At 38.3% G+C, this 19,714-nt stretch overlaps 1 protein-coding gene across 1 annotated transcript in view; it reads right to left on the bottom strand.

The window, feature by feature from the left end:
• Positions 1-5,072: 5,072 nt before the first annotated feature.
• The window catches only part of LOC120766687 (relaxin receptor 2), a 51,106-nt gene continuing 36,464 nt past the window's right edge, over positions 5,073-19,714 (bottom strand). The window contains exons 8-12 of the mRNA XM_040092333.1: positions 10,506-10,577; positions 9,982-10,425; positions 5,584-6,128; positions 5,270-5,470; positions 5,073-5,161 (exon numbers count right to left, since the gene is read on the bottom strand). Of these exons, the coding sequence (XP_039948267.1) occupies positions 5,118-5,161; positions 5,270-5,470; positions 5,584-6,128; positions 9,982-10,425; positions 10,506-10,577 (1,306 nt within the window). The 3' untranslated portion in view covers positions 5,073-5,117. The remainder of the gene's footprint in view (positions 5,162-5,269; positions 5,471-5,583; positions 6,129-9,981; positions 10,426-10,505; positions 10,578-19,714) is intronic.

Genomic DNA, 19,714 nt, shown 5'->3' with positions numbered 1-19,714 from the left:
TTAAAACAATTTGTTAAAGCGTCGAACATGGAACGATATTATTTAAATAACATTTGTAAAAAATTCCCGATTTTAATTTGGAAAATTGTAAAATTGGATTATTACTAAAGCGTTTAATGAAAGATACAGATTTTACAAGAGTTGTTCTTGAAAATTAATTGTGGAAAAGTTTTGCGTTGATAGCTGAAAATTTCTTAAGTAGCCTATAAACTGTAAATAAAACCCAAAATATTTATTTTTTCGCCTTCAAAATGATCCCCACCAGATGTAATACTTTTTTGAATAGCTTTCAGCTTTTTTTGCGAATTTTGTTTTATTTCTTCGATCGACAGAAAACGAATTCCACGGAGCGGCAATTTCAGTTTGGGGAACAGCAAAAAATTACACGCAGCCAAATCTGTGGAATACGGTGGAATACCATAGATCAATCATTGCGTTTTTGTCATTAGATTCGGTCACAATCGTGGCTCGATGCGTTGGTGCATTACCATCGTGCTAAATCCATGAATTGTCTTCCACAATTCCGGACGTTTTCGACGGATATTCCCACGCAAATACCTCAATACGGACAAATAGAACTCCTTATTGACCGTCTGTCCCTCTGGAACAAATTCATGATGCATCAAACCAGGAATATCAAAAAACAATAAGCATCACCTTGATTTTTGAGCGGCTTTGGCGTGGTTTTTTGGTTTCGGTTCGTTTTTTTTCACTCCATTTCGATGATTGTTGACTTGTTTGCATGTCAAACTCATAAACCTATGTCTCATCAGTAATTATAATGCTCTCCATGAATTTGGGTTCGGAATAACACGATCAAGCATGTCCAAAGAAACCTGTTTACGGTACACTTTTTAAAAAAATTTAGCTTTATTGGCATGAATCGAGCAAGAATGCGTTTCATACCCAAAATATCCACCAAACTCACTTGAACGGCCATCTCTCTAACACTGGGCTGACGACTTCACTTTTTTAATATTTTCATCAGTTGAAGTGGTCGAAGGTCGTCCAGAATGCCGCGTGGCTTCAACTCGCTCTTGGCCGTCTTTGAAGGCTTTAAACCACTCGTAGGCTTGTGTTTTTGATGAAACTAAATCACCGTAAGTCTTTTCCAACATTCGCAACTATTTCGCACATGAAATTTGGTTAGAAATACACAATTTGAGACAAATTCTTCGTTCGATATTTTTATCCATTTTCAAAATCGCAACGTGTTACTGAGTTGTACCGACTTAGCAGCTGCTGTAAATAAACTGCTAGACAGATCGCGCTCATATTTGGCATAGTAATTAAGGATAATCCTATAAACTTTTTTAAATATCATTTACCCGGGTAATTTAAATTACAATTTCCGGGAACTTTTTTGTCACAATGTATACTGACAAACTGTCAGAGTCTAGAATCACATTTGAGTCGAGACTATATCCGCAATTATTTGGATAAATTTTCGCACAATTTTAGAAATGATATTGCGGAACAGAGAGAGTGATTCAGCCAAGATCTAAAAATGTTGGAGGAAAGGTAGTATCAATGCTGATGGGATCGTCATATGATGGCAGATTACTGCTAGTTCTTGAAAAAGATTGTCGACTGGAAACGTATAAAATAAATGTTCCTAAAGGGGGTTTATTGAAATTTTGTATAATATATGTTTTCGATATTTTTTCTCTGTTTGCTGCTATGCATCCTTATTTTTTAAAACAAAATTGGCATCTGTTATTTTGTTTCATCTTTTCTGATTTTGGTAATAGGAAAGTAAATAAATATTTAAAAATTAACGATCGAGCGAACAAGTCTTATAAAACCATTGATAGCTTCATGAACTGTGGAAACAAATATATCCAAAATCGATATTATATCTAAGACAATAAAATCACTGTGTATCACTGTAGTTCATGCCAAATTTGCTATAACTAACTTGTCAAATAGAAAAGTTTACCATACAATAACTTGAATTGGATCGGTCAAGCACTAGTTGTGAACTAGTTTGATATTTTACTGCAGGGTGCATTTCTAGACACTGTATGTGTGCTTTATCGCTTATTTTCAACATTTTACTTCAAAACACATCATTTCAATATTTGTATGTGGAATAAAATTTGGCATTATTTTTACTATATAAATAAATCGTTCATACAATTACAATAAATAAATAAGTATATATTTACTAGTAATAGTAAATTATGCATAGGTACACATACAGCTAGATACTTATATGTCAACATATGTACATATATGCATGTATATCGGTATGTTTGTATGTAAATGCAGCTTAAGTGCTAGACAATTTCTTTGGTAAATATATATTATTTATAGTACCGCTTGCTACTGCACTTGTTGTTGTACTCGATAACTTGAGGTAGCAGTTACATGTTGTAGCTAGTATGTACATATGTAGATATTTCACTACTTACAGCTGGTTATGTATATACTACATGTTTGTATGTATGTATATGCTATGTGTTCTTAATATATGGTAAATGCCCGTACAACCACTTGGTGGCAACGAAATACACACTTATATATATTTATTTATATAAAGGGTGGTCCATTTGGTGAGATTGTTAGACACACAGACTATTTTGACAGTAATGGCTCGTATAAGAAAGGATAATATCTCTGTGGATTTAGCAGCGTACAGACGCTTTCAACTAACTAAAAGGATTGGTTGGATAGCTAACTCACCGAGCTTTCTCGCTTCTTCTTTTCAAGGAGGCTAACGCTAGTCTCCACCAAATCCACAGCGACCATTTTACTAAGGAGTGCATACTAAATCCAAATATTGCAGTCGATAACATAAAAATTTCGACGCTAAGATTTTTGGTGTTACACTCCACAGCCTGTATTCTTTCACTCCGCATACGAACTCGATTATGGTATTGCCAAGATACAAAACAAATCTTTAAGTTTTTAGTCGACCTAGGAAAGAGTTTTCTCTAAATGCTGTCACCAATCAACCTACAAGGCAATCAGCAGGCCATAAATACCGATATGGTCGCCTGCACTGCACTCTCTCCTGCATCTTGAGTGACTCTTAGGCAACTTATGGACTCTAACTACCTCCTCAATGAACATAGCTCGCGCCCGCCCCGACCCGACCTTCCGTTGAAACTGCACGTTTCCTGGACCTTCCGTTACACGATTTCGATTGCAATTAACTTGAGTTTTGCCTCCCCAAATAGGATTTAGATAACCGATTTAACAGCAACAATGAGAATAACAGTGTAATTGATGAGTACATCATTCAATTTCGTGACTAACTATTCCAAAACCAGAGTGGAAAAGAACCTAAGGAATGCAGAAAATAGATGTAATACTACAAGGCTCAGTACTTGAGTAACTGCTCTGGACTATAATATAAGACGGAGTATTGAAACATCACTTTCCGATAAAAGTAGAAATACGTTAACATTTGTAGTCTAAAAATAAGTTAATTTAAGATAACATAACGGTATAAAGGTTAATAACATGAATCTAATCTGCTAAACTCCCTGCAAGCCTGAAGAAAAAAAACAGATCGCTACGTTGTGCATAACGCGAACTTTAAGAAAAACTCCAACCTGCCACCTCTTGACCTATTCGCTGAAAACTGCGCAGCAAAATCGGCGAGACGACTGCTGGCTGCAGGAGAATTTACATATTGAACCTTCGGCCATAGCACGGTGAGTAATGGCAGTTTGGAAAACACCGACTACATGACCCCACTTTTCAACTGGGAAAGAAGATTCAAAGTAAACAAAGAAAAAGATGGCTGGCGTAAAAGAATGTTAGCTGCGTACAAGACTATAAACAGCTATACGGATGGCGCGAAAAAGGAACGATGGAGTTGGTCCAGGAATATACTGTCCAGAGTTAGGTATAAGGCAATCTTTTAAGTTGCCGGATCACTGCTCTATATTTTAAGCTGAGGTCTTTGCTATTGCGAAAGTCGCGGAACTGGCCTCTAATGCACCTGCATGCAATTTCAGAGTCAACATCTAAGTAGACAGCCAAGCAGCAATCAAGGCAGTAACTTCGTATCGCATATCGGCCAGAAGTGTCTTAAGAGACAGGGCAGCAATGGAAAGTGTTGCCAGAAGTAAGCAACTTCACTTCTCCTGGGTGGGAGCCCACAGAGGCATCGAGGACAATGTAATAGTGGACGAGGTTGCCAACAATGGTGTACGGTTAATATCCAAAAAACGTGATGAACATTAGGAATTCAAGCATTGTTTATACGACGATCTTGACAGAAGCATAATAAAGAAAATCAAAACTCGATGAAACGAGTTACCTAGGTGCAAAACTGCAAAAATCATGTGCAAAACGATAGATCGGAAGTACACAAAATTCCTATTGGCAACGATAGAAGATACTGTAGGAACATGATGGGAATACTAGCTGGTCACTGTCTGCTGGAGACGCACGGCCACAGGATGGGACAGCCAGATCGAGGAAACTGCAGAAAATGTCTAGAGCAGGACACCAGGAAAACAATGGAGTATATCTTGTGCACTTGTCCCGCATTGAAAATACTACTCTGTAACCATCTGGGGCCGACACGGTATGATACACTGGAGAAGGTATCGATAATGAGGCCGCAGAGTCTATTAAAATTCGCTTCAAGCGCAGGCATCCTAAAGGATGACTACTCCTCTTGGACCTAAACTCCATCCAGTATTTCAAAGGCCCGAAACTGGTCTATGCGTGGCTTATTGACCTACCAGATTAACCTAACCTAACCTAACTTATTAGGTTTAGAAGAAAAACCAATTCCTCCAGGGGAAACCAATGCATTTCTGAAAATGTGAGTTTAAAAAGTAGCAACATTGGTCCATTTTTCTTTCGAAATACTATAGGATACTTAATTACGGTTAATCGCTATAGGATCAAGTTAGATCTTCTTTAAGCTAACTTTCTTTGAGATAATTAATGATAAATGCACTATCATTACACACTTACTTTCTGCTTACCGCGAGGCCCAAGTTGTAACGAACTATTCGGGAACGGGAACGTTTCGGGTGCAGGACAACCTCGAGATAAAAACATAATAAGTCACTTAAAGTAGGAATGTTAATCTACCAAAAACCAGTATATGAACCACCCTTGAATTTATATTTATAAGAGGAAAGTTACTCTCAGTGATTCACTGTCAGCGGTATGGCCTTGCTCGACGATTCATCTGCAAGAAGGTTGAAATTTGTTAATATTATTGTGATTACCAAAACAAACACTTGAATATACACACACGCACACACACACGACTCACTTGTTAATGTTTGTAACTCACCCGGATTTGATGATGCTGTAGCGGTTGCAATTGTCGTCGCCAAACCATTGGACGGATCAGCACGACGCCGCGATGTTATTTTCTTCCAACCGCGCAAAAGTATTTGATTGCGATATTTCGGTGTGGTGAAGGTGTACAGCAGCGGATTGACAGCGGAATTCAGCGGCAATATGAAGACTACCAACCAAGCGTAGATATCGTCTGCTCGTAAAAAAGAAGCAAACACATATATACACATGCATACAAGCATGAGTATATTGCATACCGCGTCCAACATTGCGTATGGGTAATAAAATTTACGATTTCTTACTTACCCGAAATGTTATAGTTGAAGAAGACCCAAATCTTCATGGCAATAATAGGCGCCCAACACAACACATCCGTAAGCACAATGAAAAAGAAACGCACCGCAAATTCACAATCCAACAGGGAGAGCGGTGTCGCTTTACGTGTACGCCAAATGGATATGAGCAACGCTGTATAGAGTAGCGCAATCATTAGTAGTAAAAACAAATTCACGCCCAAGAAGATGAACGCCGAATATTGCCAACCCAGTGGATATGGTTCCTGTATGTGTAGCGGGAAGCATGTGCCCGAGTAGGTGCCATAGAATTTGGTGCTTGAGTGCCAAAGTGCAACCGGCGCTACAGCAATGCCCACGCCCATCAACCAAATAGCGAGTAGAGCTATAAAAATATTCTTAATACCGATACGGTGTTGACTGCGAAACGGATCGGCGATAAGTAGAAAACGTTCGAATGACATGAAGGCGAGTATCAGCATGGACACCTCGGATGATGTGACGGCCAGCGAGCCGATAGCGGCGCACTGCCAGGAGGTGATCCAATCGAGTGCAACTCTGTATGTGAATGGGGTAAAACAAGAAAAAAAAAACTCATAAAAATAAGTGTGTAGAAGATGGCAGCAAATTTAATTAGAAATGCAAGTTCATTTGGTAGCCATGAAGTATGAAGAAAGTATGAAGACACGAGTTTTGACAAGTGTTTAGACGACGCATAGACATGGGATTGCCGTTACGAAGAACAAAAAATTCACTTCAATTCATCACGTTATTTGAACAATACCGGACTGGTAGTTCAAAGAATGAGTAGTTATGTGTTCTTTTCCTAAAATATGTGGCCAAGAGTGCGAGATATGAATGTAGTATGCTTTTTTTTTTTATATAAGGGAACGTTTTGTTTCTCAGAACTACAATCGATGATGATTGCATATCTACGGAGCGATTAAGTTTCACATAAAAAGTCTGCTTGTCATGCTTTGTTTAAGAAATGAGACTATTATAAAGAAGAAACAATTCTCTAGCTTTAGCTAGGCTCGTTCTTTTCTTTCTTTCTCCCCATCTCGGTACCGAGATAACACTGGATTACGCTGCTTTTATGTAAGACCGATATCGAGAATCTTCTACTTCTACCAGCGTTAACTTTATTGAGTCAACTTTGAGTTCCAGTCTTTTTTTCTACTTTTTCATTGGCACATATGTATGTATATATGCAACTCAAAGCTCTGCATATAGAGCGATTTTTTCAGGTTTGAAAAAAGAAAGCAGTCGCTCGAAGTCAAATCTGGAGAATACCTGCAACCTAATTTGTTCAACGTGACGTGAAGACGACAGAGGTGTGAGCCGGTGCGTTTGTTTTGGTAGAAAAGTATTTTTTGACGTGAAACGTCTTTAAAATCGCGACGAAACATACGGGTACCAGGTTTAAAAAGTGGACCGTAACGAAAAGGTCTAAATCATCATACCTTAATAATTAAAAAACTATTAGTCTTAGAAACAAAAATATGGTGTGAATATTTCGCTTATATAGTCAGCTCGCTGTTATGACATTGAGTTCGTGTCCGGGTCGAGCGGTGCGGCGGGGAAGGCATACTGCGTTAGCTGTGCAAAACCGGCGCTCTCGCTTGTTTCTATTCAGTGTAACTCGTGACTCCGACTTTATAGCGCAGTTATTCTTTCGTGTGTTTATCAAGTTTATTTAAACCGATTGGTTTATACAAAAATAAGTGTAATTTGGATAGTATTTATATTTAAAATAACCAGAAAGTGATAATAAATATATAAACTTTTGCTATGTCGGCCTCAGCTCGTGCAAGAGCCAGCCAGAAATATAAATTACGGCTATCATTACAAAGAGGGGGCTATGGGCCACGCATAGGTACCCCAATTTCCGGCGCCGAGCGAGCAAGACGATTTCCGGAACGTCGCAAAGCTGCTACCGCCAACCTCGCGAGTACCTCTACCAATGGAATACTTATACTTATGGACGTAACGAATGAACAGACGATCGATATGTCTATTGGATCTGCTACGGAACTGAGAGATGTAAATATAAGTAGAAGCGAAGCAATGCAAAATCATTGGCGTTCAGCGGACAAACGCCTTAAAACGGTATTTGAAGAAAATACGTTTGGTTTATCTTGCAGCGTTTGTGATCGACTTTGGTTAGAAAGAGAATTAAAGAAAGTGAAAAATCGTAATATTTCTCTCCTTCAAACAAAATTACCCGATGAAAATGTGACGGAATTTCGCTTATGCAGTACCTGTAGCAAATCGATAGATGCAAATAAAATCCCAACGCTGTCGCGCTCAAACGGTTTTCGTTATCCTCCAAAGCCAAGCGGACTGTCGCTGCTTGACCCGAACAGCATTCGATTGATTTCACCGCGGTTACCATTTATGCAAATTCGTCGATTACGCTACGAAGGTAACTATGGTATAGTCGGCCAGGTAATCAATGTACCTGTCGATGTAAAAAAAATGGTACAGCAATTACCGAGACGGATAGACGACGATTTTGCTTTGCCCTAAAATCTGACATCCTGCTGGCTCGACAACATACTTTGCTATGGAATGAGGAACAATGTTTGGATATTGCTCCGGGACAGAACTCATCTCCGATTAACCTAATCTATGATGTGCACGGCGATGAACTATCTTTCCCTAAAAAATACTACGGCGTACCTCGTCAATTCGACCTCAACGTGCGGGTGACTCCGTACATGATGGCAACCAGCGATTTTCGACGTACTGATCGACGCGGTGCAACTCCGGATCATTAATTATTAAAATACTTCAAACAGCGTCAATCTTGTTTTCATTTCAATCTTTTACTTTAAAAGGGATTTGCTAACGTAGACGTTTCACGTTAAAACCAACGGCCGTGTGCTCCGGCACAGCCTCACCCGATATTTTTTTCTTCTCCAGTTCGATGAGCATGATTGAGGCATGTGACCGTTCTGTCGTTTTGGAAGTTTTGCATCCGTTTTCACCTTCTTCTTAGCAGGTTCACCGGGTGAAGTCCACTATTCCGACCGTTTTTTTGGATTCGGTCACACCTTCGAATTACCCTTAAATAACGTCAAACACTGAGTGTTAACATATTCATCACACCAACAGCTTTCTCATACCCAATATTTCATGCAGAAGTTTAGGCAAATTTTTGCGATTTCAAATGTCTCAGCTCACTTGCGCATTTTGAACGAGCGATCTGTCAATTATAGAACATAGACTTTTGTGGCGTTACTCTCCGAGATGGCCATTTTGGAGGCATCTGAGTGTGGCTCGGCAATGGCATCGCGCGATCAAGTTGAAAATCATTACCCCAATATTCGATTTCTCTTCCAAAAGCAATAATCGAAGCACCGACCGATAATATTTAACGTGTAACCGTCTTGGAGACTGTACTATCGAATGTGGGTCGATTTTATAAGTTTTTGAATGCTTTCGTTGCCATCACCGACGTTCTTTAGTTCAAATTTATATGTTAATTAATAGTCCACATCACATCAGTTTTCGAAATCTTATAGAGTTGAATTTAATTTTGGTTTCCAATATTACCTTCCCTTGCAGAGAAGAGTGGGATAAGGTGGTAGAAGAAGGCGCGGAGAAAAGCTTCTATATGGGAAATTCCAAACAGGTCCTTCTCCACCTGATATCTCTAACAAATTGGAGCCCTTCTTCTTCCTCTGCTTCCATCGGCGGGTACTGAATCGAAAACCTTCAAAGCTGGAGTGTTCTCCTCCATCCGGACAACATGGCCTAACCAGCGCAGCCGCTATCTCTTTATTCACTGAACTATGTCAATCGTATATCTTATCGTTCCATTGACTGCGGTATTCGCTATAGCCAATGGGCAAAGAACCATAAATCTTTTGCAAACCCTTTCTTCCAAATACTTCTAAGACCGACTAATCAGATGATGTCATTGTCCACACCTCCACACCGCATAGTAAGATAGGTTAGTGAAATAATGCTTTGAACTGTTAGTGGATGGAATATCCTACTGAGTTCCAGAACAGAGTGTTATCCAGATACAGCATAGCCGTAACAGGCACCACCCTACAATTAGACACAGGAAAATAGCGAATTTCTATGTCTTTTGCTACTTGCTGATATCTAATCGCCAAATGTGTTACAGACTTAGCTGAGTCTCGGCAGAATCAATGCCGGACTTGGTGAACAACGACATGCCAGTAGAGTGGGAACGCCATATAACGACTATTGTAGAAGCTATCAGGAGGTAGAAACGCAACTATCGGTTGGTACTGATCATCATCAAAAGAGGTGGTTCAGAGGGGAGCTAATAGAATGAAGGAACTTTAGTCCAATCTAGGTCGGGATTGCCTTTACGATGTCCAATTTTGCTTAATTACAAGCCATAAAACATTAATAATTAAACTCTTCCACTTACTTGTAATATTCGCTTCGATAACGATAATCCTGTACGCCAATTGTTATTAAGTAGAAACCCATTAATATATCAGCCAGTGCCAAGTTACGTATAACCATTGTAACGGCAATATTCTCATCGCGATAGATGAAACGTCCCCAAAGTACCATTATATTTCCTACCACCGTTACAAAAGCCATTATCCAAGCCGAGTAGCGCAGCACCGGTTTACTCAGCAGATCGCGAAATGATGAAACACCGTCACTATTCGGTTTACACATACGAACTTGTGGTGTCATCGAGCAAAAATAGAAACGCTCAAACACAATATACTTGAGATTGGACATCTGATTGATGGCATCGAAATCTATGCGCTCGAATGGGATTCCCGTCAAATTAAGATAAGAAATATTAAGAGATCCAATTAGCTGTTGGCTGATGTATAGGGGTGTGTGGCTGAGGGAACTGTGAAAATAATAATTATTTTTAATATTAGCAGCTATGCTCATTAAGTATTCATTAAGGGTGCATTTTGTTATACTCACAGCGCTTCCAGACAAGTACTACGCAGAAATACTTCACCAGAGAGTTCCTTCAACGGATTGCCAATGAGCCGACTAAAAAAAATATGTGAAAATAAGTGTTGAGTGTGGAATTATAAATGAGAATTATTAATTTTATTGATATTTTCACTACTTTTATATTTATTTAACAGTTTTATTGATTCTAAGGCATGGTCAGCGATATACGGCCAATCTGCTGAAGAAAAAAAAACGGACAAAAACAAAATTCGGAAGTAGTTGTAGCAAAATCAACTATCATCGAAATCATGTAACGTGTGGTCCAGGGTACGGGCTGTTTCGACGGAGTCGGAACAAACTGAGAGGGGTTTTAGGTGCGTTTAGTATGTTAAGTCAGGCTAGGAGTATAACCTGTTACAGCATCCAGAACGAAGTTGCATTTAGTACACGTCCGAAATTGTCTCAGTATTCATTGAAGTTCGTTGTTGTTTTGTAGGAATGTTTTCTTTTTGTCTCTAGAATGCAGAAACTATTTGGCGAAGAGTCATTATGTCCTTTAGGGAGACATCCTCTGACAATCCCCGATATTCTGACTTGTCTGTACCTTCTTTAGCTGCGTCCTATTGCATTCAGATGACCATATTGGGGCCTTATATGACTGGCCTGCTGTTTGACTTGTAAGTGGTCTGCAACATTTCTTTGTACATGTGGCAAATACTACCGGCTAGTGACTTGAGGACCTTGTTGCGGTTCTGTACTTTGATAATGGATGCGATTGTATGTGTAGTGAAGACTTTAACACTATGAAAGGTAATATCGAAAAGTTTGTCTTTGTTCACTCTTGGAATCGTAATGTCATCAAGGTCTAGTCTGCACTTCTTATTCCAATAGGTAAAAGTGGTCGCTGTGGACTAATCATAAAACAGTTTTAAACTCATTTTACTTTCGAACACATGTCATCGGTAGCGGACGTCAATGTCGTGCAATCATCAGCGTTCTATCAAGTACCATATTGATGGCTGGCTGAGCTCAGATGATGTGTGAAGCTGGGGTATGGTAAGAACTCAAGTGGCTTTACTACTGGGAGAAGGAGAGTAATCGAGCGATAAGACTCTACTATGTTGGGGGTATACCCAGATTTTAGAAGTGATACCATTCCTTGGAAATTTTTTTACTGCGCCTCAACTGTAGTCTTTGGACCTTACTGTCTTCTCTGTATTGATATCAGTAAGAAATATTCTTTCCAGTGAAGAAAGTTGGAAAGCAGGTGACAATGAATCTTACAATATCTTTGTATGAGAAGTAGGGGTGGAAGGGAATTTTGTCGATATTGGAATTTAATCCCATAGGGTTATTAGATCCTGTTTGGTGGAGAAATAGTAAGTGAATTAAAGTTATTGCTAATACGATGAATGGTAGAATGAAGTGGAATGTAAAGAATCGTGTAAGTGTAGCGTTATCCACAGCAATTTTTTTAGACTCGCTCTAAGTAAAGCGAAATAATTCTAGAGAGAGCTTAGAGTAAGAGCTTCATGTGAACCTTAAGAAGAATTAGTAAGAGAATATCGCGAAAGCGAGGAAAATTTCAACAAAAAAAATAAACTGAAGAAAAATCGAAATGCTTTTTTCAGAATTAATAAAGACAAAAAAGAAATATTATAGTTTATTTCACACGATCACTTGGGACGAGCCAGTCTCGTAGCATAGGTAATTATAATAATGCATAAAATTTTATTGGATCTAGTGTACATATGTATATAAATCGACAAAGAATACGTTTTGGGCTCAGCTACCGCATACCAGCAACCAAAAGTGCAACATAACATTTGCTGGAGACTACTGCAAGTTTTTAGGTCCGACCTTTTGCTGAATAAAACAACACAACAAACTTCGCGAGTAGGTGTGGAAGTTCACGATCAGGCACGTGCCAAAAGTATAACCGTTATATTTTTACTATAAAACTTATGGCTTGCTCCTATATTTCCACACTGCATTTCTAAAATTAAATAAAAAATGCAGCTTTATGCAGCACAGGCTAAACGTTATGCACACATTACTCATACGTCACGTAGTACCTATTTACATTTTCCCTTTTAATAGCGTATGCAATTTTTATTAGTTATTTAAAAGTGAATATAACAGTTATTTGCTCAAAAATTCCCAGTGTGACCCACGAAAAGGATTACACGTGTATTTGAACAACTTTTGTTACCTTGAAGCTGGCAATGTAGCGTCAAATATCTAGCGCAGGCCAAAAGCGGCATAACTAGCCTTGACGCATTCGCTCGGTGGCATCAATGGTACGTGCCGTTTGTTAAAAAATGCGCCGATATGAGCAAATTTGCAAAGTAACTGCCACAATACATGCACACATACACAGTTTTTATTGTAATACCGTTAGCTTCTTTTGCTGTTGATTTGCCAAATGCTTCAACAACACAACCGGCAACAGTTAAATATTTAGACATTTTTACCCTTAAATATTTGTACTCGTGTGTGTGAAGGCTTATGGTTATAATTTCGTAACGAGTTTGATCGGACAGGTCTGAGCGAACGCAAAATATTGTATCAATACTTTTTCCTAAAAATGATGGTAATTGCGCTGTGCGACTGTGAATAATTTTTACTTCAACGTGTTGTTTGTGAGATAATGAATTGGAAAATTATATTCAAAAGCAAACACTGCGGCAAACCCGGCACACTAATAACCAATAACCAAGCGGATGCACGAAAATTGTTAAGTACTCTTTGCTTTCTTACTTGCTGCTTTTATTTGTTTGCTTGGCAGCTGATTGAGCTTACAATTATTGTTGTGTGGACACTAATAAATAGAAGGATGTTCGTTATACTAATGGAGGGATTTCTACAAAACGCTGATTTTGAGTAATTTTTTTATGTCGGAAATACTGTCAAATTTGATTCAGGACTGGTCCAGAGTTCTGTGAAGTTCTCTGAGCGCCTTTCACTTGGAAGTGGCCAGAATCTTTTACACATGGCTCAAGTAGCCCACGACTTCCGGTCTTGGACCAAGTATCATCTGGGTAGACAAAGCCAACCGTGTAAAGGTGAGCTAAAGTGAGAAGGTGAAACATTCCTCCCCCTGGTTTTGCGCTGAGTTTGGGACCCGCCACGTAAAAAACACCCCCAATGAAGAAGGGAAAACAACCTCAGATGAGAGATTCATTAAACTACCTGGTTATGGTTCTAACAAACGGAAAACACGTCTCCAGTGTTTTAGACGTACATATGCTCCGAGGTCCTAGAATTGACTCGGCCCAACATCTTGTTGCAGTCAAAATACGCACCCGCCTTTGTGCAGCAAAAAATGCATGTCAACAAACATAAGGAAGGTTCGACGTCGAGAAACTGCAATTACAACAGTTGGCCGAACGATTTTCTACTCAACTTGCACTCCTGCTCTCTGAGAGTGGGAGGGCATTTCAAGATCCTTACCCAGCTGTAAACAAAACCATTGATTTTACGGAAAAGGCAAAACAACACGTGCGGGATGCGATAGATATCGAGACCTGAAGATGGAAGCGAGACGCACTAGCAAAGAGAAAAGAGAGAGGCCGAAATGCGTGCGTACAAAGAGCTTGACAAACTGCCCACAGGGTTAATGCTCGAAAATTCTACGAAAATATGCGGCGACTAACAGAAGTTTCCAGTCCGAAGAATACTAATTTAGAACCCCCAGAGGTGATCTAGTGACTGATGCCCATAGCATACTAAAATTATGGTGGGAACACTTCTCCAGCCTGCTGAGTGGCAGTGAAAGCATAACACTAGTAGATGGTGAACGCGATTCCCCAATCGATGACGATGGAGCAGACGTTCCATTGCCATGTAGAAGTTCGAACCCACCTGAAAAACAACAAAGCGGCGGTTGCGGATGGATTGCCGGCCGAGTCATTCAAACACGGCGGCGAAGAACTGATAAGGAGCATGCATCAGCTCCTTTATAGAATATGGTAATATAAGAAATATGCTCTGTCCAATCCACAAAAAGGGAGCCCCCCAATCTGCGAGCGTACTGTGTGCAAGATTAAAGTGCACCGTCAACAAACTGATTGGCCCACATCAGTGTGGCTTTAGGCCTGAAAAATCAACAACTGACCAGATATTAACCATACACCAAATCTTGAAAAAGCTTATTCCATCAGATACAATCGTAGTGTACAGCTGCTGACGTACGCCGAGCCTTAAAATGAAGCGCAGAATCACTCTTGCCAACAGATGCTACCTTGGAATGAGTTGGCAATTGAGAAGTAAAGTCCTCTCTCGAAGAAGAAAGGCCAAGCTCTATAAGTCACTCATTATTCCCGTCCTGCTATATGGTGCAGAGGCTGACAGGTGCTTGGCTATAACCGCGTAAGCGGTGTGTACGCCAATAAAGTAAAAGAAACTGTGGTATTGCCTGTCTGAAGGCAATCTGTATTAGAAATAAGCTTTCCAAATTTCTTAAGATGCTCAGGTATGTTTTTTGGCTTACAGCTACATAATATACCCAAACTCTCAACTATTTTTTTGCAAAGTGACTGCACTGTTCTGCTGAAACCAAGCAGTTTTGGAAGTACACAAAAAGTTGAACGTCGTCTAATTTTGGTTAACACAAAATAATCTTGACTTCTTTACGTTTCTATAAACATTAGTTTAAAAAATCCTAACGTTGCTGCAGTTTTTTCTTTAACCGAAATTAATATATGTATATCCAACATTGTAGAACAACGCAAATCTTCATCGCAAATAAACAAGGCTCTCAATAATGTTCCACTACATTCAAAAGCTTTAACAAAGCTGAAGTTTACTAAATCGTCCTCTGATAAATGGTTTAAATGTATAACAGACCTCTTATTTTCGCTTTTACCTCCCAACGGTCAATAACCGATTTAATAACCAATACTGTGCCCAAAAACTACAATTATATGAGAGACCCGTCCAAAGTGTTATACCTTGTATATTATCAAGGGAAAATAATTAGCATAAATTCAAGTCAGATTAACTATATACAAATAATTTGAAAAGGGTGAGCTTACAATAAACAGCCGGCTGTTCCCACGATATTCATAACAAATGTGTTGGTGCATACGCGTTCTCAAATGACTTAAAAACAATTAAATTTAAGAGAGACATACGTTTTGTTTTGGATTCATTGACTGTTGTGTCTCAATACCCGCTGGGAGTGAGTGAAGAAAGCCATAAAAGATCGCATTTTGAGGTTACAATTTTTTCAAATTTTATATACAAGTATTAGCTTACAAAATAAAAGCTTATTGAATGAATTATTTGTTTTTTTTGTTTTGCTGCGAGTAGTTTTATTATGGCTCATAGTGCTTAGGGATTTTTGAACAAAAAATTCGTCTGGTATGTTATATTTAGATATTTGCGTCTGTGTATCCAAGTCAAATATAATTTATTTGTATAATTATGTTTGCCCTTACTCTCATTGGAAATATTCCATTTTTCGCGCCACGCAAATTAATTAAGCCCTAACATTAATGCTAGCCGCATTTATCTTTCTCGAAACATATTCACACTTATAATCGTGCCAAACGAAAGAAGAGCAATCGATTAACATTTATGCAAAAAATGTGACTTGAGCAAAAACCACTCGTAATACAAATTTGTTAGAGACAATTTCAATCAAAGAAATTGCATATGCCAGCGAAATTAGTAGCCGGCTACGTTTACGAGTATAACACTTCTATTCTTTGGCCAGAAATGATTATCATACAGATGTATGTATGTATGTATGTAAGTTCAATTATAGATATGATACTTGAGACATTGTATTAGGTCACGCGCCTACACTAAAGCGCTTACCAATAGAGATGATGTGATTTTGACAGCTCGTGTCGGCCATGTTTGTCTGAGGATTTGTGTCAAATTTTGTCAGTGTGTTCAGTAAGGTTTGCCATTTCATCATGTTACGTTTGACTTTGGTACAACGCTGGCAAGTTGTTCAAAATTATTCCGTAAGTTCACGTTCTCCGAATAAATCACAAATTCACTTTCTTCGAAGAATCACCTCCTCAGATGTGTCCCATTTCAGGCTAAATGACTTTGTCAGAAATCAAAATTGTTGCTCTTGGGCTGAGGAAATTCATCATGTGGTTCAGGAAACACATACTCTATATTAAGTTGATCAGCGATTGCGTTCTAGATTTGACGGTGCCGTTAAATGACATCAATTTTCTCTTCTCTTTATACTTCCCAACGTGGTCATAACTGGCGTTAAACGGTACGAACATTCTGTAATTACATATATACATATGTATGTTCCAGGGTCAATCCTTCCCAAACCTGAAATGGAAGCGTGAGGACTTACAAAGGCGATATGGAGAACCGCAGTGGACATGGATAAGCCCATCCATGCGAACGAATAAATCAATAGAACAACGAAAGAATGTACACAGAGATTAGCAAGGTGCACGTGTTTCAGAAGGTATTCAACAATTTGCTTGCATGGCATGAGAAATATATCTTTCCTGATACTTTCTATGCTTTAAATCTTATTGAAATTTAGAAAATACTAGCGAAAATTCGGAAAAGCATAGAAATATAAATTATTTGTGAATAAAATGTTTGCAATACACAATATGTTGTTATGGCAATTATCAAAGCAAATATTTCATGCTCTGCCCATATTTGCCACGAAAGATACAATTTTCGACTACCTTTTCCACTAAACCAAGTCGTGTGTCATGAATAGTACATTCAATATTGACTTCTAAAGGTCTGGAAGAGTGTGGTTTATTTCTAAAGCCCAATGACTTTAAATAACCCCACAGGCAGTAGTCTAATGGTATTAAATCACAACTTCTTGGAGGCCATTCTATGTCACAATTTCTTGAAATGATCGAATCTTAAAATTTTTCTCGAAATAATTCGGTTGTTTCAAATGCTGTGTGGCTCGTAGTCCCGTCTTGTTGAAACCAGATGTTGTCAAGCTCAACTTATTTCAATTGCGGCATTAAAAAGTTGTTTTTCATCGATCTATGTCGCTCTCTATTGACAGTAACGGTTTCACCAGCTTCTTTTCGAAAGAAGTACGAAGAAGTACTGATGACTCCAACAGACCAAAAAACACACCAAACTGTCAATTTAGATGAAGATTTGAAAATTTTCTTTGGTCCAGAATCGCGATTTTATTTATTTAGCGCACCACTCAAAAGAAAGTGAGCCTCATCGGAGAAGATTATTTTCCTAAAAAAGTCGTTATCGTTTTTAAGTTGTTCCAAGGCAAAATCAGCAAATTTATGACATTTACGGTGGTCCAATGTCTTCAGTTCTTGAGTGAGAATATTTTTATGTGGATGCAAGCTCAAATCATTTCTCAAAATCCACCAGGTTGTGGATTGAGACGGTCGCAATTCTAGAGATGGTCTTGGAATCGACAAATTGCGGGCTTCAGCCATACTTGCCTGAACGGCAGCAATATTTTCATTACTTCGAGTGGTTCTTTGCTTTTTAGGCAAACAAAGAAATGTAAAGAAAATGTATACTCGAAATTTTCAAAAATTCGATGAATAGCGAGCGCGATTACGACCATAAAATGGCGAGAGGGCACCAAAAGTTGCAGTTGGAGAACGATTATTTTGATAATAAAATTGAATAATTTGTAAACGTACTTCTTGTGTATAATTGCAAACATTACTGAATGCAATGAAAAAAAAATACAGATCATGAGAAATTAAAAATGACCAGAACGACACTTAGAAATCATATCATCCCTATTGGAAAACCAGTTATATGTATGTACATCGGGATTTTATGAGGTCAAAACTTGTCTATTATAAATTGTAAGAATAAATTTTGTTACTGTCTTCACGATAAGAAACTTATCTGTTACTTGTAGTGTAACTTTTAGTACTAATTCTCTGAGCATATATTTTTTCAAGGGAAATCTTTTCAGCAAATCTCTCATTCGAAATCTTTATATTTGACCTTCTTAAGCCTCAATACTTTGGAATAATGATATTGAAAGCGTTTGGAATGAAATTTCTTAGTTTATTTTATGTGTTTATTTTAAGTCCTTAAATTCATTCGTTTTTTTAATTTTCCTTACTTTAACCACTAACTTTATAATTTTAAGTGATATGCATTTGCCACACCAAGCTGCGACTGCTGCACGAAAAAAATCGTGGCATATTCATATTTATAACTGGTACACTCTTCTGCAAAGTAGTCACATTTCATACTTTTGTTTGCTTTATTTTTCTGCCTGTTTATATCCATTGTAGCTTTGGGTTCATTAATTTTGTGGCATAACTTTGATATGAGCGCCTACTAATGAATTCGAAACACGCCTTTCAGCCAGCAATGTCGCTACGTCATCATCATTGTTCCGTCCACAGAGCCAAACTCACTTTTTATCAGCTCTTTTTTTGTTTGGGCTTTTTTTTCTATTCTCGTGTGCAGAAATTTGCATGAAAGCGTAAATATTTCTTATCTATCTTTTGATTTGGATTTGTCTGTTTTGGCAACGAATTTATTTGAGTGGATTCCAAAGTAAATAAGAGCAAAACAAGAAAGAAAATGATAATAAAGCGAAAAACTCTGATTACAATAACAAAAAAGTTCTAAAGGTTGCACATGCTCGCATATGAACCCCTGCATTGGGCGGGACGGTAGTCAAAAAAGCATGTTTCGGGGAAAAATCACACAATTCTTGTTAATAACATTGTTGCATTCGTGCGTGAATATGGTTTATACTCCTACAGCATTTGCTTGCATTTTTATGCGAATTCCTACCCAACCTGGTTGAGAATATTCAATTTCACGCGCACAAGGACGAAATAGTTGCCGCTCGAGGGCGTCTCAGTAAAATCGATATGAGGAGAATGAAAGAGTTGCTTGTGGCGATTGTTTTGGGAATACCAGAAGGCAGTGAAGTGTTAAATTATACCAACAACAACAAGGCGGTCTACCAACTACTATATAAATTAATTTGTTGTTCCACAAATGCGCTTGAATGCAGCTTGGGGATTCCCTGACCGTTGACGTCTGGTGCTTGCGGCGATATTGAAAGAACAATAACAATAACAATGACAAAAACAACAAATAATCCATTTAATAACAGACTATAATTATATAAATGTATATGGGCTTTAAACTACACTTATGTATATATCGTCACCTAAAATGCAAAACAATGTATCATCAAAAAAATCGAAATTCGCTATCAGATATAATAATCAATATATAACCATTTTATAACCAAAACTCAAATT

The sequence above is a fragment of the Bactrocera tryoni genome, chromosome 1 (assembly GCF_016617805.1).
Source record: "Bactrocera tryoni isolate S06 chromosome 1, CSIRO_BtryS06_freeze2, whole genome shotgun sequence".
Lineage (NCBI taxonomy): Eukaryota > Metazoa > Arthropoda > Insecta > Diptera > Tephritidae > Bactrocera > Bactrocera tryoni.
The sequence above is the reverse complement of the archived record's forward strand: the minus strand, read 5'-3'. Positions and strand labels throughout refer to the sequence as shown.